Source organism: Lontra canadensis, unplaced genomic scaffold (assembly GCF_010015895.1).
Source record: "Lontra canadensis isolate GAN:19392208 unplaced genomic scaffold, GSC_riverotter_1.0 scaffold106, whole genome shotgun sequence".
In the NCBI taxonomy this organism is placed as follows: domain Eukaryota; kingdom Metazoa; phylum Chordata; class Mammalia; order Carnivora; family Mustelidae; genus Lontra; species Lontra canadensis.
In genome coordinates, this window is record NW_022631100.1 from 6,035,533 (window position 1) to 6,057,870 (window position 22,338).

At 46.9% G+C, this 22,338-nt stretch overlaps 2 protein-coding genes across 3 annotated transcripts in view; one reads left to right on the forward strand and one right to left on the reverse strand.

Moving 5' to 3' along the window:
* Nucleotides 1–1,794, reverse strand: part of ASTN1 (astrotactin 1) — a 310,433-nt gene extending 308,639 nt beyond the window's left edge. For both annotated transcript variants that reach the window (XM_032838732.1, XM_032838731.1), the window contains exon 1: nt 1,183–1,794. In XM_032838732.1, coding sequence (XP_032694623.1) covers nt 1,183–1,465 — 283 coding nt within the window. In that variant the 5' untranslated portion in view covers nt 1,466–1,794. The remainder of the gene's footprint in view (nt 1–1,182) is intronic.
* A 5,770-nt stretch (nt 1,795–7,564) lies between these two features.
* BRINP2 (BMP/retinoic acid inducible neural specific 2) overlaps nt 7,565–22,338 on the forward strand; it is a 106,900-nt gene continuing 92,126 nt past the window's right edge. Inside the window, exon 1 of the mRNA XM_032838741.1 lies at nt 7,565–8,369. The gene's annotated coding sequence lies outside the window, so the exon portion shown is untranslated. The remainder of the gene's footprint in view (nt 8,370–22,338) is intronic.

Here is a 22,338-nt window from a genome sequence, read left to right on the forward strand (position 1 = left end):
TGGGACATCTGCCTCCTGGACAGTTACGTTGTTTGTCAGTTTTTGGATGTAGAGAGTAACTATGAATTGGGTTATCTTTGAATTCTCTCATGGCAAAATAAGGATGATTTACAACATCACTAAAGAAATGGATTGCGTGGTAGGCTTGCACAGGAGGGAGAGAGATACCTATGCACCAGGAAAAGTGAGAGACATTTTGGTTAACAAAGTCACATGAACCTGTCCTGCTTTGCAAGGTGCTAGAGCAAAACCACAATATCTTTGCCGACTGGCAGTGAGAGAGGTGGATCAGAAGGTTCCAGGATCTGAAGGAGTTTTGTGGCCTAAGAAAATTAATAGAGGGGTACCGAAAGAGAGAGAAATGTAAACAAATAAAGGAAGGGAGGGGGAGTCTCTTAGCCAGGAAGACCATTCTGTGTGCAGGAAAGCCTTTGCCCACCTTAGGTAGTGTTGGGAACAAAGGAGATACGGACATGAACAGACTACAGTTGGATGATTTCTTTATCCAAGGCATTGTGGTGTGACCCAGGCATGTGGACGTGGCTGGACGAGGACACTGTTGCATATAAGTGTGAAGGTAGGCTGGACACCAAGAGGAGAGAAAACTTGAGTGTTGTGCAGGAAGGCCAGAGAGAGTGCCAGTCCCCGGCGAGAGATACAGGGCCCTCTCCCAAGAGTGCAGGCTGGAGATCCAGCCGGTGCGGTGTGGCCTGCACATGCCTGCCACGGGGCCGGCATACCTGTTTCTAACTCCCCCAGGAAACGCTGAGCGAGTGGGTGTCCGGGGGGTGTGAAGCAAAGAACGGAGCATGTGGCCAGGCAGTGGGGAGAGGGCTTACGAGAGTTGGGCCGGTCGCAGACAAGTGCTCTGTCAATGTGCTTCTGAAGGAAAGCGGAGAGGTCAAGGCCAGGAAAGGTTTCAGAGAGACTCCTGCAACCTGCTCCTGTGGGGCAGCGCGGGCGGCTGGGAGGTCGAGGGCCCAGCATCCATTTCGGATTAGGGGAGAAGTCGGGGGCACAGAGGCGCCCGCGGGCAGGTGGGTGTGGAGGGCGGGCTGGGCGTGGGGCGGATCCAGGGAGGTAGGAGTGGGGGAGGGGAGGTCGGCGGCGAGTGGGTGTGTGGAGCGAGCCGAGGTGGGGGGGTAGGGGCGGCGGGCCGCCTCGACCTCCCCTAGGACTCACCCAGCACGAAGTAGGGCAGCTCCGTGTTTTCCAGGTCGTCCACCACGACCATCTCTCCGGGGAAGTCGTTGCGCACCGAGAAGAGGAGCTTGGGTTCGGAGGCCGAGGGGCTGTGCATGATGCTCAGGTCGTTCTCGCGCAGGAAGGGCAGCGCCGACACCGTGATGCTCTTGAGCTTGCACTCCAGCTCCTTGGATGGGTCTACGTCGCCGGCGGCCGTGGCCATCACCGCCGCCGGCCCCCAGCAGCAGGCGAGCAGGGCGCAGAGCCCGGCTAAAGCCATCTTGAGCCCCGGCCGCCTTCCTCCGGCGCCGCGAAGGTGGGGGAGGTGGCGAGCGGGAGGGAGCGAGCGAGCGCGGGAGGCGGGGGCGGCTGCGGAGGGACGTGGAGCCGGGAGAGCCCCGCTCGGAGGAGCCAGACGCCGCGCGCACTGCGCGGGGCTTGCGCGCTGCTTCCCGGAGCGCCCGCGTTCTTTGTTCCTCGCAGCTGCTTCGCTGGGGAAGGGAAGGGGGGGAAGGAGAGAAGGAAAGGAAGGACGTCGGAGGAGAGAGGAAGAGAGCTGAGGATTCTAGGGAATCAGGTCAGCCCCCAGCAGGCTGCCTGTGCTGCTGCCTTTCTCCTCCTTTGCCTCCCCCGGCAGGAGCACGCTTTTGGCTAGGAACTACCTGCACAGCATTTTTAAAAAATCGGTCTTTGCAATGCAAAACCTTCCCTCTCGCATCATCATCCAGATGGCTTGGGAAGGGCATATAGGCGCACACACCTTAAAAGGCGCTTCCTGAGGACAGGTGTGTGTGGGGGGGGTCTCTCTAGATGCAAATGAGCCCCCCATGATTTTGTGGATTAGGTGGTCCCGTTCTTGTCTTTTTTACCCACTAGTTTTGCATACGTGTGTTGGATAAACGGGTGCTGAGAAAAATGGATGTATGTATTTTTACTCAGCACTAACTTTGCAGAAATATTTAGAGGAAATATTTGGCTTGTAGATAGATCAAGAGGTAGATATGAACTGCAAACAAAACCAGTGTACGGTGGGCGGTGGGCGGTGAAGCAGGAGATCAGAAGTTTTATTGGCAACTTTTTTTCTGCTCTTTGTTTCATTTCTGTTACAAATGTTATCAAAGGTAACCGATATAAAGATGATGTGGGGAATGCTATAATTGATAGAAAAGGTAAAACTAGCTGGAAGAAATAGTGAGCCTTTGATTTTAGAGAATCCACTAAATATAACAGAGATGGGAGAAAATGTGGAAAGGGAATGAAAATAAACAAAAAAACCTGAAGTGTCTAAGCACCCCTAATAAACTGGAAAGGAGTAAAAGAGTAACCTTGGATACTGGCCAAGTCAGTCCCAGCCCCATCATAAGTAGATCAGTGTAGACAGTAACAATAACCCATGTAAATTTTGTTTCCACTAGAGCTGGGCAGTGTTGCGTTAACAAAACAATGACAATGTGCAATAAACCATAGCAGAAAAGTGGTTTGTGTGTGCTGGAATCTGATGTTTTACTGAACTTTCTCTCTTATGATTACCAATAATTTATTAAAAAGTTTGCCCTTCCAACATCATTTATTGAATGCTGAATTAAATACCAAGTGCTATCTCATATAGGTAGTTCCTACTCTCTAAGAATTTAATGCGCCACACTTTCCAAAGAGGACCCCCCACCCCATTTTAGAAAAAATTTCTTTCTCATGGCACCTGGTGTTAATTTATTGGCATATGTGAACAGATGTCCTTTAAAAGAAAAAAAGTGCTTTTGCACTTTTCACCTATATTTCACAAGGTTACTCTAGTTGATAGATGGAGATAGAGAAAATGAGCCATGTTTAAGGAGTGGAAGACCTGTTTAATATGAAAAAGAGAACAAAAAATGCTTCTACAAGTTGTCTTTTGAATCTGGTGTACCTGAGAACTAACCCAAAGGTAGATTATCATGGAGCATTGCAAACCACTGCAAAAAAAAAATTTTTTTTTTATAGCTGATGACCTTCCTAAAACGCATTCTTATTTCCATTACTCCCCTAGGAGGTACTGAAGGAGAGAAAGACCCCAGGGAAATTTTTTTCCTACTCTCCCTAGCATAAAAGGCAGTATTAAACTTTTTATGTAAAGTTTACCATCGAAAGATTAGAATAGATGCCAGGAAAACACACTTATAGAATGCGAGAAAAATGGCACATGACTACTAGATTATCTATTAGCCCAATCTCTCGTTTTACAGATGCTGAAATTAAGGCCAGTGAAAGAGTGAGGTGATTTACCCAAGATCAATAAGCTAAGACCTAAACAAGGTTTCTTTGACTAATGCTCTTTCCACTACACAGTTACGGCCCATTTAGGTGCACCCGTGGATTATCATCAGAATTTATGGATCACAGTCATTCATTTGGTAAACATTTGGGTACCGACCATATGCTGGACATTAGCCTAGGCATGGACAGGAAAAATTCTCCTGCTTTTGAGTAGCATATAATCTGCAATTACTTTGAAATCCTTAATTTTCTGAAGTGTTGAATCATTTTAGAAAACTGAAGTGAACAATTTGGGATTGGTTTTCTTTTTTTAATTTATTTGAGAGAAAGAATGTATATGAGAGAGAGAGCACAAGCAGGGAGAGCTGCAGAGGGAGAGGGAGAAGCAGGATCCCCACCCGAGCAGGGAACCAAACACAGGGCTTGATCCCAGGACCTCGAGACCATAACCGGAGCCAAAGGCAGACGCCCAACAGACTGAACCACCCAGGTGCCCCAGGGTTGATTTTCTCATAAGTCAATATCTAGCCTTCTTTGCCTATCTATGGTCATTTTTACATGCTTTCTTATTCAGATTTAAAAGGAAACATGCATAGATTAAATGGTCATTGAAGAATGTATATTGATTTGGAAATAGTCGGATGTTGTTGACTCAAGACTTTATAGACCTCTTTCTCTATAGGAAGATGAGACAAAGGACTGTACAAATAAAAAGAGGTCCTATGTTGCCACAGAATTCCTGTAAACACAAATATAATGTCACAGGGCCTCCTTTTAGAGAATTAAATACCTAGAGGTGGGGGAAAGGTTGAAGTTCACAGATGCTAGAACATCTGTACTGTGTGATGTTTTACATTTAAATGAACTGGGAAAAAATTGTAAGCATCTCAATCATTACCTTTGTGTATAGGCAACATGATATAGTTGCAAATTACAGGTTTGGTTCCGAGTCTCAACTTACTTTGCTTATTGGGAAGTGAGATTGGACTTTTTTTTTTTTTTTTTTTTTTAAGAGAGAACGAGAGCACACACACATGTGCAGGAAAGGGGGTGGGAGGAGAGGGAGTGGGAGAATCTTAAGCAGGCTCCACACCCAGCTCAGAGCCCCACACAGGGCTCAATCTCAAGACCCTGAGATCATGACCTGGGCCAAAATCAAGAATCAGACTCTTAATCGACTAAGCCACCCAGGCACCTGGAGATTAGACCACTCTTATCTTCAGTATCCCTATCAGTGGAGTGGAGTCTGTGATCTCTGCCCACCCCACAGGCCACACATAGGTGCAAGTACTTATATTCGCTGAGATGCTGTCAAAGAGCATGTTCTCTTATCTCTGATCTCTATCCCCTTCCCCTGAAGACACACATATACACACCAATCAAATTAAAACCCATTTTCCATTTCCAGTCCTCCCATGCCATTCTGTCCACCTGTGAGGCACTGCTCTGTGTTCCCCAGGTGGGAAACAGACCAATCTCCAGCCTCATCTACAGGGTGGGTCCTTCTAGCACATCCTTGTCTCATCGCCCCCTCATGGAGCACTAACACACACGCATGCTCCACCTTACAAGGCCAAGAGCCACTTCCTGCCACCATGTCTTGTATTTGAGATTCTTAATTTGAAAAATAGAAACCATTATAACATAGAGTAGTTGTCAGAAGAAAATGAGACTATGGAAAAGATCGGACACATTGAGTTGGTGTTACCTAATGATAGCCTTTAACATTATCCCTTTATTCAATTATTTCAGCTAGAAAGTGGGCTTCAGAATCTCCTTCATGAGATTGTTCTCCTTGTAGTAGCCAGAAGCAAATTAAGAGATTTACGCTGCTTGGTGTATACCAAGGATAAATGATTGCATGTGTTCTCCAAAAGCAATATACAAGAACATTCATAGCAGGTGTATTTTGAATAGACAAAAAAGAAGAAGAAGAAGAAAGAAGGAGGAGGGCGGGGGGGAGAGGAGGGGGAGGGGAGAGGGAGGGGTGGGAGGAGGAGGAGGAGGGGGAGGAGGAGAAAGAAAGAAAGAAAGAAAGAAGAGAAGAAAAGAAAAAACCAAAAGCGCATCAGTAGGAAAATAGCTCAATGGTTTATAGTCACGCCCTGGAATATTGCACAATGATAAACATGTAGTGACATGGATGAATCTCACTGATGGAAGGATGAGAAAAATCAAGCAGACACAGAAGCGCGTATATGCTATTCATGAACCTCAAGAACAGGTAACGTTAATCTTTGATGATGGAAGTCAAAATAGCGGCTATCTCTGGAGAGTGGGGAATTTTGACTGAGAAGGCCAGATAAGCTTCTGGGGTTGGGGAGCTGGAAATGATGTGGGTAGTGGTTACATGGAGGCATAGATAGGCAAAAATTCATCAGACTGTACAGTTGTGGAATTTTTAATGTATACGATACCTCATTAATTTTTTTTTAAGATTTTGTTTACTTGACAGACAGAAATCACAAGTAGGCAGAGAGGCAAGCAGAGAGAGGGGTGGGGGAAGCAAGCTCCCTGCAGAGCAGAAAGCTTGATGTCAGGCTTGATCCCAGGACCCTGGGATCATGACCCGAGCCGAAGTCAGAGGCTCCAACCCACTGAGCCACCCAGGCACCCCAATTTTTTAACATGGCTTAGAACTCCATACCTACAGTATGAAGGTCAAGCCTGTATAATAAGATACAGAGGAGGTGAAAGTGACAGATGGGTGGGGCTAAGGGTGTGTATGTGAGTAGTTCTAATTTTTCCCCATTCATTCAGAACATCTGGCTCCTTAATGCTTTTTAGCAAATCCTGATGTATACTACTTGGGTATTCATTAAACCTCTGCTTTCTTTTATTTTTTTTCTACTTTTTTACAAAATAATCTTTGATTTTGCTCTCCATTCAAGAAAGCCAAATCAGCACTTCTCTCCTTTTCTATGTATTTCTTCTCTCCATATTTTCTCCACAACTCAACTTAGTGTGTACTCCCCAAATTCCTTTGCCAGCATCAGCCCCTAGTTCTTCTGTTGATTGGATTTTTCTTCAACTATTACTCTCTTGTGTTCTTGCCCAAATTTAGTGTAGTATGTTAGCTAGATAGATGTAATTCAGTTGTGCATCCTCATTAGGACATCAAGAATATGTTTCACACTCTCTGATCCAAAGTTAAGATTTTTTTCCTTACCCTTTCCTCCCCCGCCCCTCCTCTCAATTCACAGGCTCAGCAACAGCACCTGCTTCACAGAAACAAGGCTGGTCCTGTTCTGATTTCTCTAGTCTTCCTTTAAAAAACAAATGGAGATCAACAGTCCCTCTTCCTGACACACACTGAAGCAAAAAGAGACACACAGAAGGACAGCACCACAGGCAAAACAATTCCCTTTTTTGGAAGCAGGACATTTTTTCCCTTTAATCTCTCCCCAGAAACCCAAAGTTCTTTGCCTTTGCTCTATGCTTTTGTCTTCACAATCCTCATTTTGGGGACAGAACGTTTCTTGATTTAGCTGTTGAGAGTCTCTCTCTCCTCTTACTGAGTTCCTGCTATCTTTTTCTTCTCTCTTGTATCTCTGGTGTGTGTGTTTGGGTGTGTGTGTGTGTGCGCGCGCGCGCGCGCATGCACTCTGATATAAGTATCTCTCACTTGGGGGCTCATTTCTAATTAAGCAACTCAAGACCAAGAGGCTAACATGCACAAAACAACCGAATAAAACCTCAAATTAGAAGGAAAATGGCTCAAATGGGTCCCTATCTCTGGGAGTTCTAGTTAAGCAAGCAAACAAAATGGTCTGGGACAAATGATTATTGTTAACTCAGGAAGATTAGGAGAGAATGTAATTAGCTCCCAGCTTCTTCCTGTTCGTCAGCCTTCTTAACACCCTCTAACTCCCCAACCGTGAATTTATCCGAGGCTTCGTAATCCGCACCAAAAAGTCCCTGCTGCAAAGCCGGGAGGGTTAACAGAGCTGGTACCCCAGCCAGCCAGCTAACCAAAGGAGACAGCCGGTGAGACTCCGAGCCCGCCCCCTGCCAAGACGCCCAGCCAATGGGCACCTGCGGGGAGTGTGGCGCTGTGTCTCATTGGCTGCCAACCTACGTGCATAAGAAAGGAGGAGAGGGGCTGGCAGGGCAGCATTGTTATCTTAAGACACTCATCTGGTGTCTGAGTCTGCAGGTGACGCCGCTTAGGTACGGAGCGCGGAGTCGGAGCAGGGACGCGCCGGGCTGCAGCCCTGGGATGGAAGCCGCCTGCTTCGGAAGCTGCTCGCGGCTGCTCCGGCAGCGCCTCCGCTGAGCTCGGAGGTGCCAGTTAACACTTGCCTGGGGACGTGCACCTGCGGTACGGTGCGAGCTCGGGGGCAGGTCTGCAGGCAGCCGGGAGAGCCGTGGAGCCGGAGGAACTGTCTTCGCCCAAGTGCAAGGCAGTGATTTTGGGAGAGAGACAGACAGAGGGCGGGTGAGTCTCTTCAGAGTTGGAAGGAAAGCAAGATCTTGGGTGTCTTTTCCGTGGAGGGACAGGGGACTTCCCCATCTGGGCTTGGCACTTTCCTTCCCTCTACACCCTCGTGCGCCCCGGCCTGGCGCCGAAGCCCCACTTCAGGCATGCTTTGGGTGACGGGGACCCTGGCTGCTCAGCAGGAAGACAGCAGGCAAGTGGTCTAACGCCGGTGGCGGCGGCGGCGGCGGCGGCGGCAGCAGCAACCCCAGCAGCAAAGCGGGGAGCAAGAGAATTTGAAAAGAGACATCCGCTCCCTCTCACACGCTGAGGGAGAGGCATTCGCGTTTCCCCAAATGAGAAGGAGCCACAAGAGATCATGAAGTAAAAACTTTGGAAAGCTGCCACTGGAGATGTTGCACAAAAACCTGGAATGTTTTAGGAGTCTCCTCCCAGTCGGTGGAGGTTTGGGGAGCAGCTGATACCGCAAGGAGGGCTCTTGCAAGGATTCAAGGTAACAGTGCAGGGTTTGGGTGAGATTTCTCTCCCCCTTTTCGTTATCCTTTGGTGTGTCCCTGGGGAAGGAGATCATTTCGCCCTCCTGCAACCCTCTTGCCCAGGTGCCTGGCAGGGGCAGGCAGAGGGAATGATCCCACGTCTTAGTTTTTGCCTCGGGGAGCTCAGCAGTGGACTTCGGGGTTCAGCGAGAGATCGCCCTGTTATTGCCTCCTGGTGTTGCTCGGCTTGGGCACGTTGCCTGACCTATATTGCTTTTGCCTGGTTTAAGTCCTCAAAGTTAGTGCAACTCCCATTAGCCTCAGAAAATTCAATCCGGCTGGGTAATTGCAGAAGATGACGAGGACTTTTGCCTGCTCGGTGACTGCTGGACTGAACTGTAGGCTGTTGCCCATGTTTGAGAAGGGCCCCCAAGAACTGAGGGTGTGATACATGATACGTTCATATTCACATGGCCATAGAGCTACATTCACATGCTCCTAGAGCTCTGTGGCGTGTCCGTAGAAGCCTGTCTTCTTTCTCCCAGGCACATGCAGCCAAGAGAAAAAAAAAAAAAAAATTCTGAAGAGTGAACCCTGTGGGTTGCACATAGACTCCCCAGGGTGGTGGCAGAGCCCCATTGATCGAGTTGAGCCCGGCAGCACGCTGGAGACCCTGGGGAGAAGGGTGCCGTGCTGGGAGGAGGGGCGTGCTGAGATTCTGTCGCGATCCCTCTCGCTGGTTCTGTGATCTTCTGGGTGCCCAGTCCAGTACCACCCGTGGTACATGTGTGTGTGTTTCTGTGTGTGCCTGGGCTCACAGCTGTATGCAGGAAGCAGGCTGCTGACCAAAAGACCACGCATGTGCAGCTCTTTGCCTAGGCCCCTGGAGTGCTCCTTCTAGCGGGATCGTGAACTTGGGAGCTGGTGGACCAGCCCGGAGGACTTTTCTCCTTACCCAGCAGTCCTTCTGCATGGTACCTATTTATCCAGGGTATATAGACCTAAGCCAAATATTAACTAATAATCAAGCTAATGCACTGTAACATGATTGAACAGACCCCTCTGTAAAGAACCGTGTGTGTGCTCTTCCTAGCCCTGGGAGCCGGGTGCCCTGAGCGGGAACAAATGTTTTCTTAAAACGATGGCAATTATAACGAGCGATGCTTATGGCTGGATAATCTGGGTCTTATTCAGCAGGAATAATGATATGTCAGCGTCGACCAATCAGGAGGATAAAAGGTTTATTATAAGTATTTCTGCCTCTGTCCTTCTTCAGACATGTGCTTGTGGAAGGGACACTTTCTGACCCTGTTCTCTAGAATGCATATAATGGCAGTATTCACCAAGCAGCTAAAGTATTTTACAGAATCCCCTGGGGGGCAGTCTGATGACATCAGGCAAGAACAAAGTGATGCTGGAGTTTGTGTGTTTTCCCTCTTGATTTCACACTGTGTGTGTGTGTGTGTGTGTGTGTGTGTGTGTGTGATTTGTTTAAAGCAGGACCCTCCAGAGTTCCCTCTCACTCATAAGTTGCTTTGCAGCCCTGGGGACATGACCAAGCAAAGCTGTCACAACGATCCTGAAATCTTATCAATATCGTAGCTGCTGCTTACTCTGGGAAAGGATGCATGCTCTGCTTCTTGAGGAGGGATATGATCTGAGTAGGCGCAGAGCACAGATACCATGAAATGTTTGAGGGAAAGGAAGCAAATGTCAGACCCTGGTCTTCCCTGCTGAGGGGCGGCTGGAGCCCAAGGGTTGGACGGCTGGGCAGCAGCCCTGGAGAAGACAGAAGCATCCTTGACTCTTTCTTCTCCCTCCTCTCCAAAAAAAAAAAAAAAAAAATGGGGCCGGCTTTGTCTCCCAGAATGGAGTGATGTGCACTGCAGTGTGGGCACCAGGAAGGAGGAGAAGAAGGAAGGACTGGGGAGGGAGGAGGGATCCTGCTCTGCCAGCACTGGGCCAGGCTCAAGGATGGGGGAAGATCATCCTCTGGGTGTTCTCTTCTGGCCTAGTAACAGGTTGTTTACGGAGCAAGGCCAGAGGGCAGAGAACATCCCTGAGTCATCAACTCCTTCTGATCGCCTTTCCCAAGGCACAGGCTGGCCACCGGGGAGCATCACATAAGAAAGATCCCTTCTGAGACGGTGCTCCAGAATCCCTCCCCAGCTCACAAACAAGAGGTAATCTGGAGGGACTTGAGACAGCTGCGTGGGCACTTTCTGCTGACTGGGATGCTTAGTGCCGAGGTTTCCTGGTTAGTGTTCTGTTTTCCCCACTGTGCAATGCATTTCTGGTGATTCAACTCTTTCCCTTAAATAAGAAGACCTTGTATACATTTTATACAGGCATCCTTTTCCAACGGGCTGAGAGCATTTCAGGGAGCTCATCTAATTAAGCCTCTCACAGCTTATTGTCTCATTTGTCTTTGATTACCCTACGAAGTGGAGCCGGAATGGTTTTAGCCTCCTTCTTGGAAAAGAGAGGGCACAGAACCTTGGAAAGATGAAATGCTGTCTTTGGGGTCCCATGGCGTGGGGTCTGGGGCTCAGCAGTCCTGGACCCACCCCAGACTCCACCAACTTCCAAGAAATGGTTTCATCTTAGTAACTGAAGTTTCATTGAATTGTTCTGTGCTTTACAGGAATGGGAGGTTGCACTGATGTCGGGCTTTTCCTCTGGCCCTGACCTAAGGGCTGTGAAGGCTAAAAGTCTTAGAAGCTCTTACCTTTGCCCTCAGTGATCTTACAGTCTAGTTAGGAAAGGAGACTGACATCTGGGAAAAAGGAATGACAAGATAGTCTCAACAGCAGTTCAATACAAAAGATTCAGGAGGCTGACCTAATTAATCCACAACTGATTCCTTCAGATAAGGAGAGCTATTAGCATTCCAAGGAGGGAGAATTTGAGTTACACCACAGGGGACAGGGTGGGATTTGCTTAGAGAGGAAGAAATGGAGACGGGATTCCCCTGACAGAGATACCAACTGAAGCCTAGTTGACAATGCTGGGAATGTCCAGGCTTGATGTTGCCTTTGGGTTTACCCTGGGTCACTTCTCCACCTAGATCCTGGAAATACCATACACCTGGGTTAATTATTTGAAGCTAGTATCGGCTTAGAGGAAGCTACTCTGGGGCCGTGGATATCTCATTAGGCATTGAAATTCACCTAGCCTCCCACCCACCCTCAAGTCTAATCCATATATTATGAGAAAAATAGTGCTCAAGGTCAGGGAGCTTATCAACATTATATCAAAAATTTTGGATGAAGATATTGGGAGAAAACCAGGCAAGCTTCAAGAGAACATGAGAAAATCTTGTATTTTAGAATCAAAATCTCCTAAGAGGCTTGATTTTTCCTCCGTTTCCAGGTTCCCCACCCAAATGTCCCTGTTGAGGGTTTAGTAGGAACTGGCAAAATGCCAGAGCCCTTAGGCATTTAGCACAGAGCGGGAGATTTTTATTCTTAAGATTCTTGAGCATGCCCATGTACCTAACCTCTTGCCTCCCCTCCTCTTTCCCTTTTAATAAAACATATGCTGTAGCAGTCACAAGGGAGGCCACCAAAAGCAGAGGGTGGGGCGTGGTACCGCCTGCAGCCCTACCACGGGGCACTGTGGCTGCTCCACTGAGCAGGAGAGGAGAGAGGCAGGCTGCCAGCCCGGCCAGCTTCAAGGAAGGGCCGTGGGCTGTAGACCACCAGGAGACGGCTGTGACCGGCCAGCCACACCATTTGCTCCAGCAGGGATCCCTGTCTCCTAGAGAAAAGGTAATAGCAAACCATAGGTTCTGTGAGAGAACAACCACACTATTCACTGGTCTTCACTTGGTTGGAGACCTCTTTCCACCCCACACGTCACTGGTAGCTTGGGTGATCCCATGCCACCATGGAGGCGGTGGCTATCAGGCAGGAGAGTAAAATGACTTGCCTGAAGTCATGCCATACTTGCTCTCAGGTCAAGAGGAACATCCCCAGAAGCCAGTTCGTTTGATTCCTTCGGAGTTCACTCTGGGGACGGTCCTCAGGGATATTTCCTTTCGGTTAAACATCCTCCCTCAGGCCTTCTTTGTTTTCTGTGTTAAAAGATCATGCAGCTGGGCTGAGGGGCTGCCTTTTTATTTTCTGTTCGGAAGTATCCACTGCCATGTCCAGGCCCATGGGCATATGGTGAATGGTGGTGGGTTAAAGCCTTTTCTCTTTGGGAGTGAAGGTAGGCTACTCAGTTATGCTTCTGAGGGGGGCTGGTGGGGGGGCATCTCCTGGCCAATTAGGATGCAGACTGAGTTCTTTTCAAATCTTTGACATGTATGCCGAAGGAGGTAAAGTTGACTAACACCATGGCAGCATGGAATCTTCAACACCCAATTCTATTATTCCTTTTCCTGGAACCCATGTGGAATGCAAAGATGTCCGGAATGCAGGGCTGAGCAAGGGAATGGGCAATTCGAAACCTCATGAGACTGCTTTCTAATCTGCACTGTCCTCCCAGCATGGTAGCCACTGGCCACATGTGGCTCCTGAGCGCTTGAGATGTGGGCTCTAAGTATAAAATGCATACTGAATTTTGAAAACTTGGCTGAAAATAAAGAATGCAAAACATGTCACCAATCATTTTTAATAATGATTACATGCTAAAATGATACTATTCTGGATAGCTTAGGTTCAGCAAAATATGTTTAGTTTCACTCCATTCTTTTTACTTTTTCATGTGGCTATCAGAACAGGTGTAATTACATGTTTCTTTTGGACAGTGCTGGTCCAGGGGCTGGAGAGTAGTGACAGGTAATGTAGACAAAGGGCAGAGGCATGAGATAAGAGGAGCTAGAGACATGAAGAGGAGGACCATGGAGGGAATGATGCCAGGTAGCCCAGGGAGGCTCTGGTTGTGTATTTCTGAAATCTAAAGTCAAGGAAGTCATACGTAGCTTACTTTGATTTATGTTTGAGGGACACCTCATGAACGGTGACAGCCTGCCCAAAGCATTTACAGTTCTTGGTTCACCTGCAAACAATCTGCAGATGAGAGGCCTGGTCATTTTTTTTTTAAGATTTTATTTATTTATTTGACAGAGATCACAAGTAGGCAGAGAGACAGAGAGAGAGGAGGAAGCTGGCTCCCTGCTGAGCAGAGAGCCCGATGCCGGACTCGATCCCAGGACCCTGGAATCATGACCTGAGCCGAAGGTGGGGGCTTTAACCCACTGAGCCACCCAGGCACCCGAGGCCTGGTCATTTTATCCTAATATTTTTGAGTTTCTGCATAACAGTGGGGGTAACCAAGGAAATTATCTTTAGGGTTTCACTCCAAAGTGTGAGGACACAGCAGTTACGACCAGCTAGGTGTGTTTGATTTTCAAACCTCCTCCTTCCTTCTCATCACTATGACATTATCATCTTTCCTTGTGAGAGCTTTCCTCAAATCAGACGTGTTGCTTGTGGGGAGAAAGAAAAGATTATTTTGTGGACCTATTGGTAAGAAGAAAGGGAGGAAGGCATCAAGATTGAATTATGTTTAATAATTACATATTTAAGCATTATAATTCACTCATTATTATTATCTTATTATTATTCATTGCAATGCGGTTTGGCCACAACTTGAACTCCTCGTAATTTCTCAGCATCTTAGAATTTACAAAATGTTTTACAAGCTTTCTCTCATCTGATTTTCGCCAGAACCCTGTCGAGTGGTTACTATTTTCCTTCAAAGTTTTCCGTGATCTGCCCCCAAATTATTACTTTATTTTCTAATCCTTCTCTTGTAGGCACTTCCTTCAGTCTTGTTTAGTCAAACTGGTCTGCTTACTATTCTCCATTGTTAACTCGGTAAAGGAGGGTGTATTACCTCTCTGAGCCTCAGATCCTTCATTTAGAAAATAAGAAGTAATAATGCCCCATCTCTCCAAGTGTGGTTCTGAATGTTAGACAAGATAAACTGAATAACGTTCCAAACACAGTTCTAGGTACATGGTAGGTGCTCAGCAAATGTCAACACCCTTTCCTAACATAGGCCTTGGCTTTGATCATGCCAAGATTAAAATGGCCAAAGGGGAACTCCTTGTTTACCAATTTCACACATAAAACGATCCCCCTCTCCAAATTCCCTGCTTTGATTAAAGGCTCACCCAACCCCCCAGAGGCATAATTAAGAAATCCGGGTTGTCCTGGACTCCACTTTCTCTCACACAGCCCACCACATCCAATCAAATCAATCCCCAAGGCCTGACAAGGTCTACTTCCTCATGGTTTCTCAAAGCCACTGGCCCTCCGCCACCCCACCGCCACCCCCACCACCGCTCTTTCATCAGCGCCCAGTCTTCTCACCTGGAGTTCCCTAATGCTCCTGTCTCCCTGTTTCCTTTTTTTTTTTTTTTTTTTTAATTTATTTATTTGACAGAGAGAGATCACAAGTAGGCAGAGAGGCAGGCAGAGAGAGAGAGGAGGAAGCAGGCTCTCCGATGAGCAGAGAGCCCAATGTGGGACTCGATCCCAGGACCCTGAGATCATGACCTGAGCCGAAGGCAGTGGCTTAACCCACCGAACCACTCAGGCTCCCCTCCCTGTTTCCTCTCTTAAAGCCTAGACAGTCCAGTCTCCTCCCTGTAGTAGGGCGATCCTTCAAAATGATCAACTTGATTATGCTTCTCCCCTTGTTCTAATTCTCCAGTGGCTCCCCACTGCTGTCAGAATAAAACCCAAATGTCTCAGCGTGACAAACAAGAGACCCTTCCTAAGGGTCTAGCTGCCTCCCCAAGCCTTTCTCCCAAGTTGCCCTTCTGACTCTGGCTGCCTGAACTCCCTCTGTGCCCCCATGGAATTTGCTGCTGTTTCTCCTGCCCTGTCCTGCTTCTCCAGGGTTACAGACCTTCAAGACTGTAGACACTTCCCTGACACTCTGAGAAGGAATTAATTGCCTCCTCCTCGGTACTCCTACACATCTAACTCAGACTGTTTCTGCGCTGTACCCGCCACTGTAATGATTTGTTTATATGGCCATCTCCTGCACTCAAAGGTAGGGTTGAGATGGGGTTTCAAAGACATGTTTCTTGGGAAATATTTATTCAGTATATTTTTAGGTATATGTCCCAGGTACTCTTCTCAGGCACTGGGGATTCAGCAGTAAACAAGAGATTAAAAACTGTGCCATCAAGTTGCTTACATTCTAGAGGGAAGATAGGATGATAATCACAGCAATGATCATTATTAAGATTGCTGATAACAGCTAACAGTTTAATAGTACTTACGGGTCAGGCTTTGCTGAAGGCTTGACATACATTAACTCATTGACTTCACCTAATGATCCTATAAATTCCCATTTTAATCAATCCTACCTTCCCATTTTATAGATGATGACTTAGAGGCCCAGCGAGGTTAAACAATTTGTCCAAGGTCACACAGTTAATCAATGAGGTAGCTGGTATTCTAACCCTGTTTAGATTCTGAACCCATATTGTTTATTACTGTGGGGTCCAGAAAAAAAAATAGACATGTAAACAAGTAAATAAAATTGTTTCAGGTGCTGATAATGAAGATTATTAAAATAGAGTATTAGAAGAGAGTGAGTGAGTGAGATGATGGACAGGGAAGGTCTCTTTGAGGAGGAAACGTTTAAATTGAGACCTGATTATCAGTTGAGGAAGGTAGAAATCCCAAAGTAGGGATGAATCTGGGAGAAGAGAAATCATGGGCTGTGTGGTGAGCAAAGGTCTAGCTGCTGTGATGTCCCCTGCTGGTGGTAGACTCTTAGTTCTGAGCCATCTCAGGGAGCAACAGATTGTCCAAATGTTCCCCAAGCCCTCTGTCATCAGTCCAGTTGTCCTTTCTGTTATTTCGGTTTAAGACATTTCTCACAAGGCATCTGGTTTGCTGCTCTCCAGAAAGGTAGAAGGTGCAGGGACACACACACACACACGCACACACGTATCCCTGCTCTGCTGAACCACTTTATTTCACTTCTCTCCTGTGAATGACGTGTCACTCAGAACCCTAGTGAAATGACAGGCGCAGGCAGAGCAAAAAGGCTGGAGACAACCCAGAGACATGAGCAAAAGGGGAAAAGAAAATTATTTTTTAGCAAGATGAAAAGTGACTTGGACTGGACAGAGAAAAGGGAATTTGGTCAGGGAGGGGCCTGCGGGGTGGGGGGTACTCTCCTTCCTGGGTGGTAGTTTCTGCTACAATTTTTCATATGAATGTTTATATATATATGTAAACACACATATATACATAAACATGTACACGCGTAGATATTCACACACAGCACACCACACACACACATATCTTCTCTATGAATCTTTCTCATAATAAAGCTAAAAAAGTGGGTGGGACAAGCTCATACCTATTTAATATACATCCAAAGCCTGCTTTATGGTAAACATTGTATTAGGCTTATTTTCACTTATATTGTCTCATTTAATTTTTATTACAACCTTTATAAGTAAGTGTCATTCCTGTTTGAAGATAGAAATGAAGAAGACAAAGCACAGAGGGGTTGCCGTTGAGACTCAGGGCTCTTGCCCCCCACACCATGCCATCTGCTTTCTACACAGGAAAGCTCTAAGAGTCAGCAAGGTGGGGAGAAAAGGTCCCTGATTTCTGGGTCAGACAAACTTGGGCTTCAATCTAATCTGGGTCATTCAGTAGCTGTGTGAGTTCAGACGCATTACATAACCTCTCTGAGCTTCAGTATCTCCATCTGGTAGAATGGTGACAGTAACCCCCTTATCTTGTACAAATATCATGATGATTCAACGTAAGAACTGAAAAATATCCACAAAGTGCCTGCCACACAATGGGCATTCCAAAAATGCCAGCTACTATGTTTGTGTCCTGGAATAATCAAGCTCATCAGACACTGACTTTCATGGAGAGCAATGATGGCATTTAGCTGCGGTCAGTAAGAGTCAGCTACTAGCTTCAACCCATGCCGTCAGATGCCAGTGAGTCAGGAACTTCCTGGCAATTGTACCATATGCCAGGCACCATGCTAAGTGCTTTCCAGGCACTGTCTCATTTAATCATCTAACAACCCTCTGAGAAGGGTTGTTCTTTTCTGTTTGTAGATGAGGACATTAAAGTTCAGAGAGATGAAACAGCTACTCCAAGGTCACAGGACCTGGAAGTGACAGAGCTCACACTTGAACCCAGGTCTGTCAGATCCCGGAGCTCATGCTCTTTGATACTGGACTTTGCAAAGTTGTCACTGTCTTAAGTCATGTCCGGGGACAAGGGCATCTTTGTGGTCAAGGTAAGGGTAAATGCTCCAAGGTCTGGGCGCAGTCAGTTGGAGTGGGATGGAAGCACTGTTAAGCCCTCAGAGGCTTTGTGGGGCAGGCCAAGAGAGTTCGTGCACATTCAAAATGCTGTCAAGTTTCAAGTGCAATGCCTTACATGTTGTGGGCACTTTGTCTGTGTGGGCTGAATATTTCAAGTACTCTGTTTCTGGATATAGGTATGCTCCATTTTCGAAAGACCAGGCTTTTAAAACAAATAAAATGAGTTGATGGGCGCCTGGGTGGCTCAGTGGGTTAAGCCTCTGCCTTCGGCTCGGGTCATGATCTCAGGGTCCTGGGATCGAGCCCCACATCAGGCTCTCTGCTCAGCGGGGAGCCTGCTTCCTCCTCTCTCTCTGCCTCTCTGCCTACTTGTGATCTCTGTCAAATAAATAAATAAAATCTTTAAAAAAAAAAAAAATGAGTTGAGTGTCCTTAGGCTTGGAGGAAAAGTTTTCCCTGATTTACACAAGGATATGTTAGCAGTGGTTTTTAACCCTTACAAAAAGAGTAGGAGGGGCGCCTGGGTGGCTCAGTTAAGCTTCTGCCTTCGGCTCACGTCATGATCCTGGAGTCCCAGAATTGAGACCAGGGAAATGGGCTTCCTATTCAGCGGGGAGCCTGCTTCTCCCTCTCCCTCTGCCCCTTCCCCAGCTCCTGCTCTCTCTATCTCTCTCATAAATAAAATCTATAAATAAATAAATAAATAGAAGACTCTAATCAAATAAACCCTTAACCTAAAACCCCAATATATGAAACAGATAAAAGCAGACCTCCCTGTCTGGAGGAGGCCTGGGCCCTGGAGCTCCCCCACCTGTCACTTCCCTTTTCTCATCCGCAAGCAGTCCCTGAGGCCTCTCCTTGGAATTTAATGTCTGTTCAAAGCACACTGAAAACCACCACACTCCAGAACTCCTTTAAAAAGCAAGACTTGGATTCATTTAAAATAATGGGTGACATATTGAAATTGATTTTAAAATATGAGACTCTCACCAGCCCCAACACACCCGTGAATTCCGGTGAGCTCGGGACACATGACTGTTGTTCGTTCTTGTTCTCGACTGCAGATGCTTGAAATTCAGCGCGTGTGAATTAAACACCTGCTGTGTGTCAGGCATGGGACTGGACACTGTGTTACCGGCTAGCAGCTCTTAATTTTTAAATCCCTACAAAGTAGATATTATTGTTCCCATTTTGGAGATGAGAAAAATGAAGTGAGAGAGGTTAAGTCAATTACCCACGATCTCACAGATAGTGAGTGAGAGTAGTTGAGTTGGGCTTCTAACCCAAGTCAGGATTAGAGAGCCAGAGTATTGCCACCAACACCTACAGCCTCTTCAAGCATGGATCTAGGAGTAATATTGCCTCTCTCTCGCTCTCAAAGGGGTTTTGTTTTGTTTTTTTTTTTTGTTTGTTTGTTTGTTTGTTTTTTCCTTCCTCACTTTTCCCAATACTTCTCAGTTGTAAGAATTTACAGAAAATCTCTCTCTTGGCCCTCTGGCCTTCAATGAGTGCTATCATAGTGCACTGAGTTCTCTTGGGACCGAGGATGTGGTCCTTCCTCACAGTCCCTTTCCGTCCTCATCTCCAACCTCAGGGAGGCTCTACCCAGCGGGGTTCAGTCCCAGGGGCAGGGGGGACCTTGGTGATGCCCAGGAGTCCACTCTGTACTTCCCTGCCAGGCCTCCCGCAGGGCACGGAGCCCCTGGCTGCTGGGTTCAGGGGGTGTGGGAGATTCCTGCTCAGCTGTGGTCTGGTAGCCTGGAGCTGGGGCTTACTGGAAGAGTGTGGGGTGGGGCTGTGCGAGGAAGTCCTTGGAATACCCTTGAGGTATGGGAATGCTTAGGCACTCAGTAAGGAACGCGGGGGCAGTTAATTTCTGCCTCCCCCTCACTGGTGTTCAGCCATTGAGCGTGCGCTATAAATAAGCCATCAGGCAGAAGCAGGGGAGGTGGGTGAGCAGTGTTCCAGTGGGGGGATGGGGTCCTGGGGGCCCCGGCACGCGCCTCTTTTCCCCTTCTGCAATCTGTCCTTTGGGATTTGAGCCCTGCGGGATAACCGAGCAAGGTCAACATCCTCCTGAAGCTTCGGGGCACTGGAGACCCCTAGAGGCGAAAGGCTGCGTTACAGGCCCCCTGGCCTAGGACGCGCGAGCAGGGTTCTTGCCTGGACCGTGCGGAGAGGGGCTACTTCTTTTCTCCCAAAACCCTAGCGGGGAAGCACAGTCCCGAAAACTCCAAAGGGGCAAGGGAGGGAGGATAGGAGTGGGTGGGGTTGGGAGTGTGTGTGTGTGTGTGTGTGCGCGCGCGCCTGCACCGGGTGATGGTGGTGGTAGCAGCAGTACCGCGCCCCCGCCCTTCCCTGCCCCTCCCAGTCTCCCTTTCCAAGCCCTCCCCTCCTCAGCCCCTGCAGCGACCGGTCAGCCCTCCCCGCCGCACCCCACCACCTACATCAGAATCCTATCTTTCCCTCAGGGCCCTTCACACCTCTCAGTAACCTGATCAACTAATTTGTACTGAAGTATTAATGACTAATAATGATTTAATGTGCTGCCCTCTCAATTAACACTTGAGCACTTAGATTCACATATTTTAACTGAAGTAGGAGATTGGTGTGTTTCCTTTTTGAGGAAGGGAACTGTAGGCCCCTCCAAAGGAGCCATACAGACAGCTGCCTATTCAGTACATATGCTGTTTTGCCCCTGATCTTAACAATGTTAGGGACATCACGCAGGCACACAAGCAGAATTTCCCAAAGAAGTCCTGCCCTCATCCACAGTCCTTAAAAGCAGCATTTTGTGCTGGTGATGGGCACACACAGAAGATGCTTTCCCTCCTGCCTCTTCTTCCACAGCTAAGGTGTACTAGCTGTGTAACTGTGCGAAGTTACTTAATCACACAAACCTCAGTTTCCACATCTATAAAATGGACTCAGTGAAACTCATGTCCTGGGGTTGTTTCGAGTCAGAAATGGAGTAATGGAGAACTGACACTTCCCATAATGTCTGGTGCATACAGAGTGCTCAGTAAATGACAGCTCTTTTTCTTAATCATCTTAATTTTATTTTTATCATTTTTGCCCTATCTCAAATGTTCAGTGCAGGGCAGCATACAAACGCTGTATTTATTATTTAGAAGTGGGTGAAGCAATCCAGCCTCCTAGGTGTGGTTAGTTTGGTAATGAACTAGATTTCTTTCCAGGTGACATCACTCCAGAGATTTTTTTGGTGTTTTGTTCTGTTTTTACTCCGCTTGGTTTCTTTAAATGTATGTCACAAATGCAGTGAGCAAAATGGATTTGGCAGTGACTTAAAAAGACTTAATGCATTTTGAAAAGAAAAAAAAAAAAAGGCCACAACAAAAACTGGTTTGTTTCTGTGATACATGGTTCATGTGATATGACAAAAATCCATTTTTATGCTTAGGAAAATTGGCTAATTTTAAAACAGTTGACACATGCCATATGCATATAGAGAGCAATGATGGATTTTGCCCAGGCAAACAACAGAAGAACACAGGGCCAGTGATATCTCTGTTAGGGCTTTAGTCGGTTAAATCCTTATTTGGTGGCAGCCCCATTCCACATAGGAGACCGAAATGACAAATGGACTCCTTGTGGCCTCAGGTGCTAGAGTCAGACATTTTATCATAAAGATACCAACCACCAGGCTTGGAGCACACACACACTGTGCTTTCATGAAATGAGCAAGAACAGACTTGGGGATCTACCTGGAAAACAAGCTTTATGTGCAAGAGAGCGAGGAGTTTTAAAGCTATTATCTGCACAGAAGGTGAGGCTAGTGCAAAGGACACTGAACTGCTTGGCCACCCTGACTTGGTGAGCTTTGCCTGTTCATTCCTCCTGTTGGAGACACAGATGCTTTCTGGACTTCAGTTACTATTTATAGCACTCGACAGCATCCTCCCGTGTACCCACTGAAGGGGGAATCCCGCCTATTTTCCATTACTACTAGTTAGGGCAAAGAGATTGCATGTGAAAATAAGACACTGCAGAGGTTGCACCTGAAATAAAAAGTGATCGTGGAAAGTTTAAGATGGAGGCAAGCTCTCTATTATCTTGATGTCCCTCCCATAAGTCCCTCCACTTAATAAATAAAATTTATTTTATTTTATTTTATTTCATTTTATTTCTTTCAAGGCAATATTTAATTAGTGACTGCGGAGGGAAAAAGCTGAACAGCTTAGAGAAGGTTTATGGTTCAGGTCTGCAACACTCAGCAATTTGACATTCTAATCCTGTTATTTCTCACCTTAAACTGAACAGAGTCAGCAGGGTTGGGCTTTTTTTTCTCTTCCCATAATTCATCTAGGTATTAAGTTTCCCCCTCCCTACTTTCCGCTGTCATCCATCGCTTTATCTGACTTCTTTGTCCTGTTCTCTCCTACATTTCTTTCTGGATATCAAAAACAGAACAACATCTTGATGCTTCATTTGTGGCTGAGCCATTTAGAAGTGAATTTAGTTTTCCTCCTTCCTACTTTGATTCCCAGAAGGAGCCCCCTGTTTCCCACGGGAACTTTACTCCTAAGGTGACCACCCAGAGAAACTGAGCCATGTCCCTGGTTCTCTTCTCAGTTACAGACTATAAACATTTTCTAGCCAGGATCCCAGACTTTTATCTAGTACAGGGAGAACTTTTCATGTTTATGCAATTAAACCTCACCCTCTGCCCTCACAGTATCCATTTTTCATTA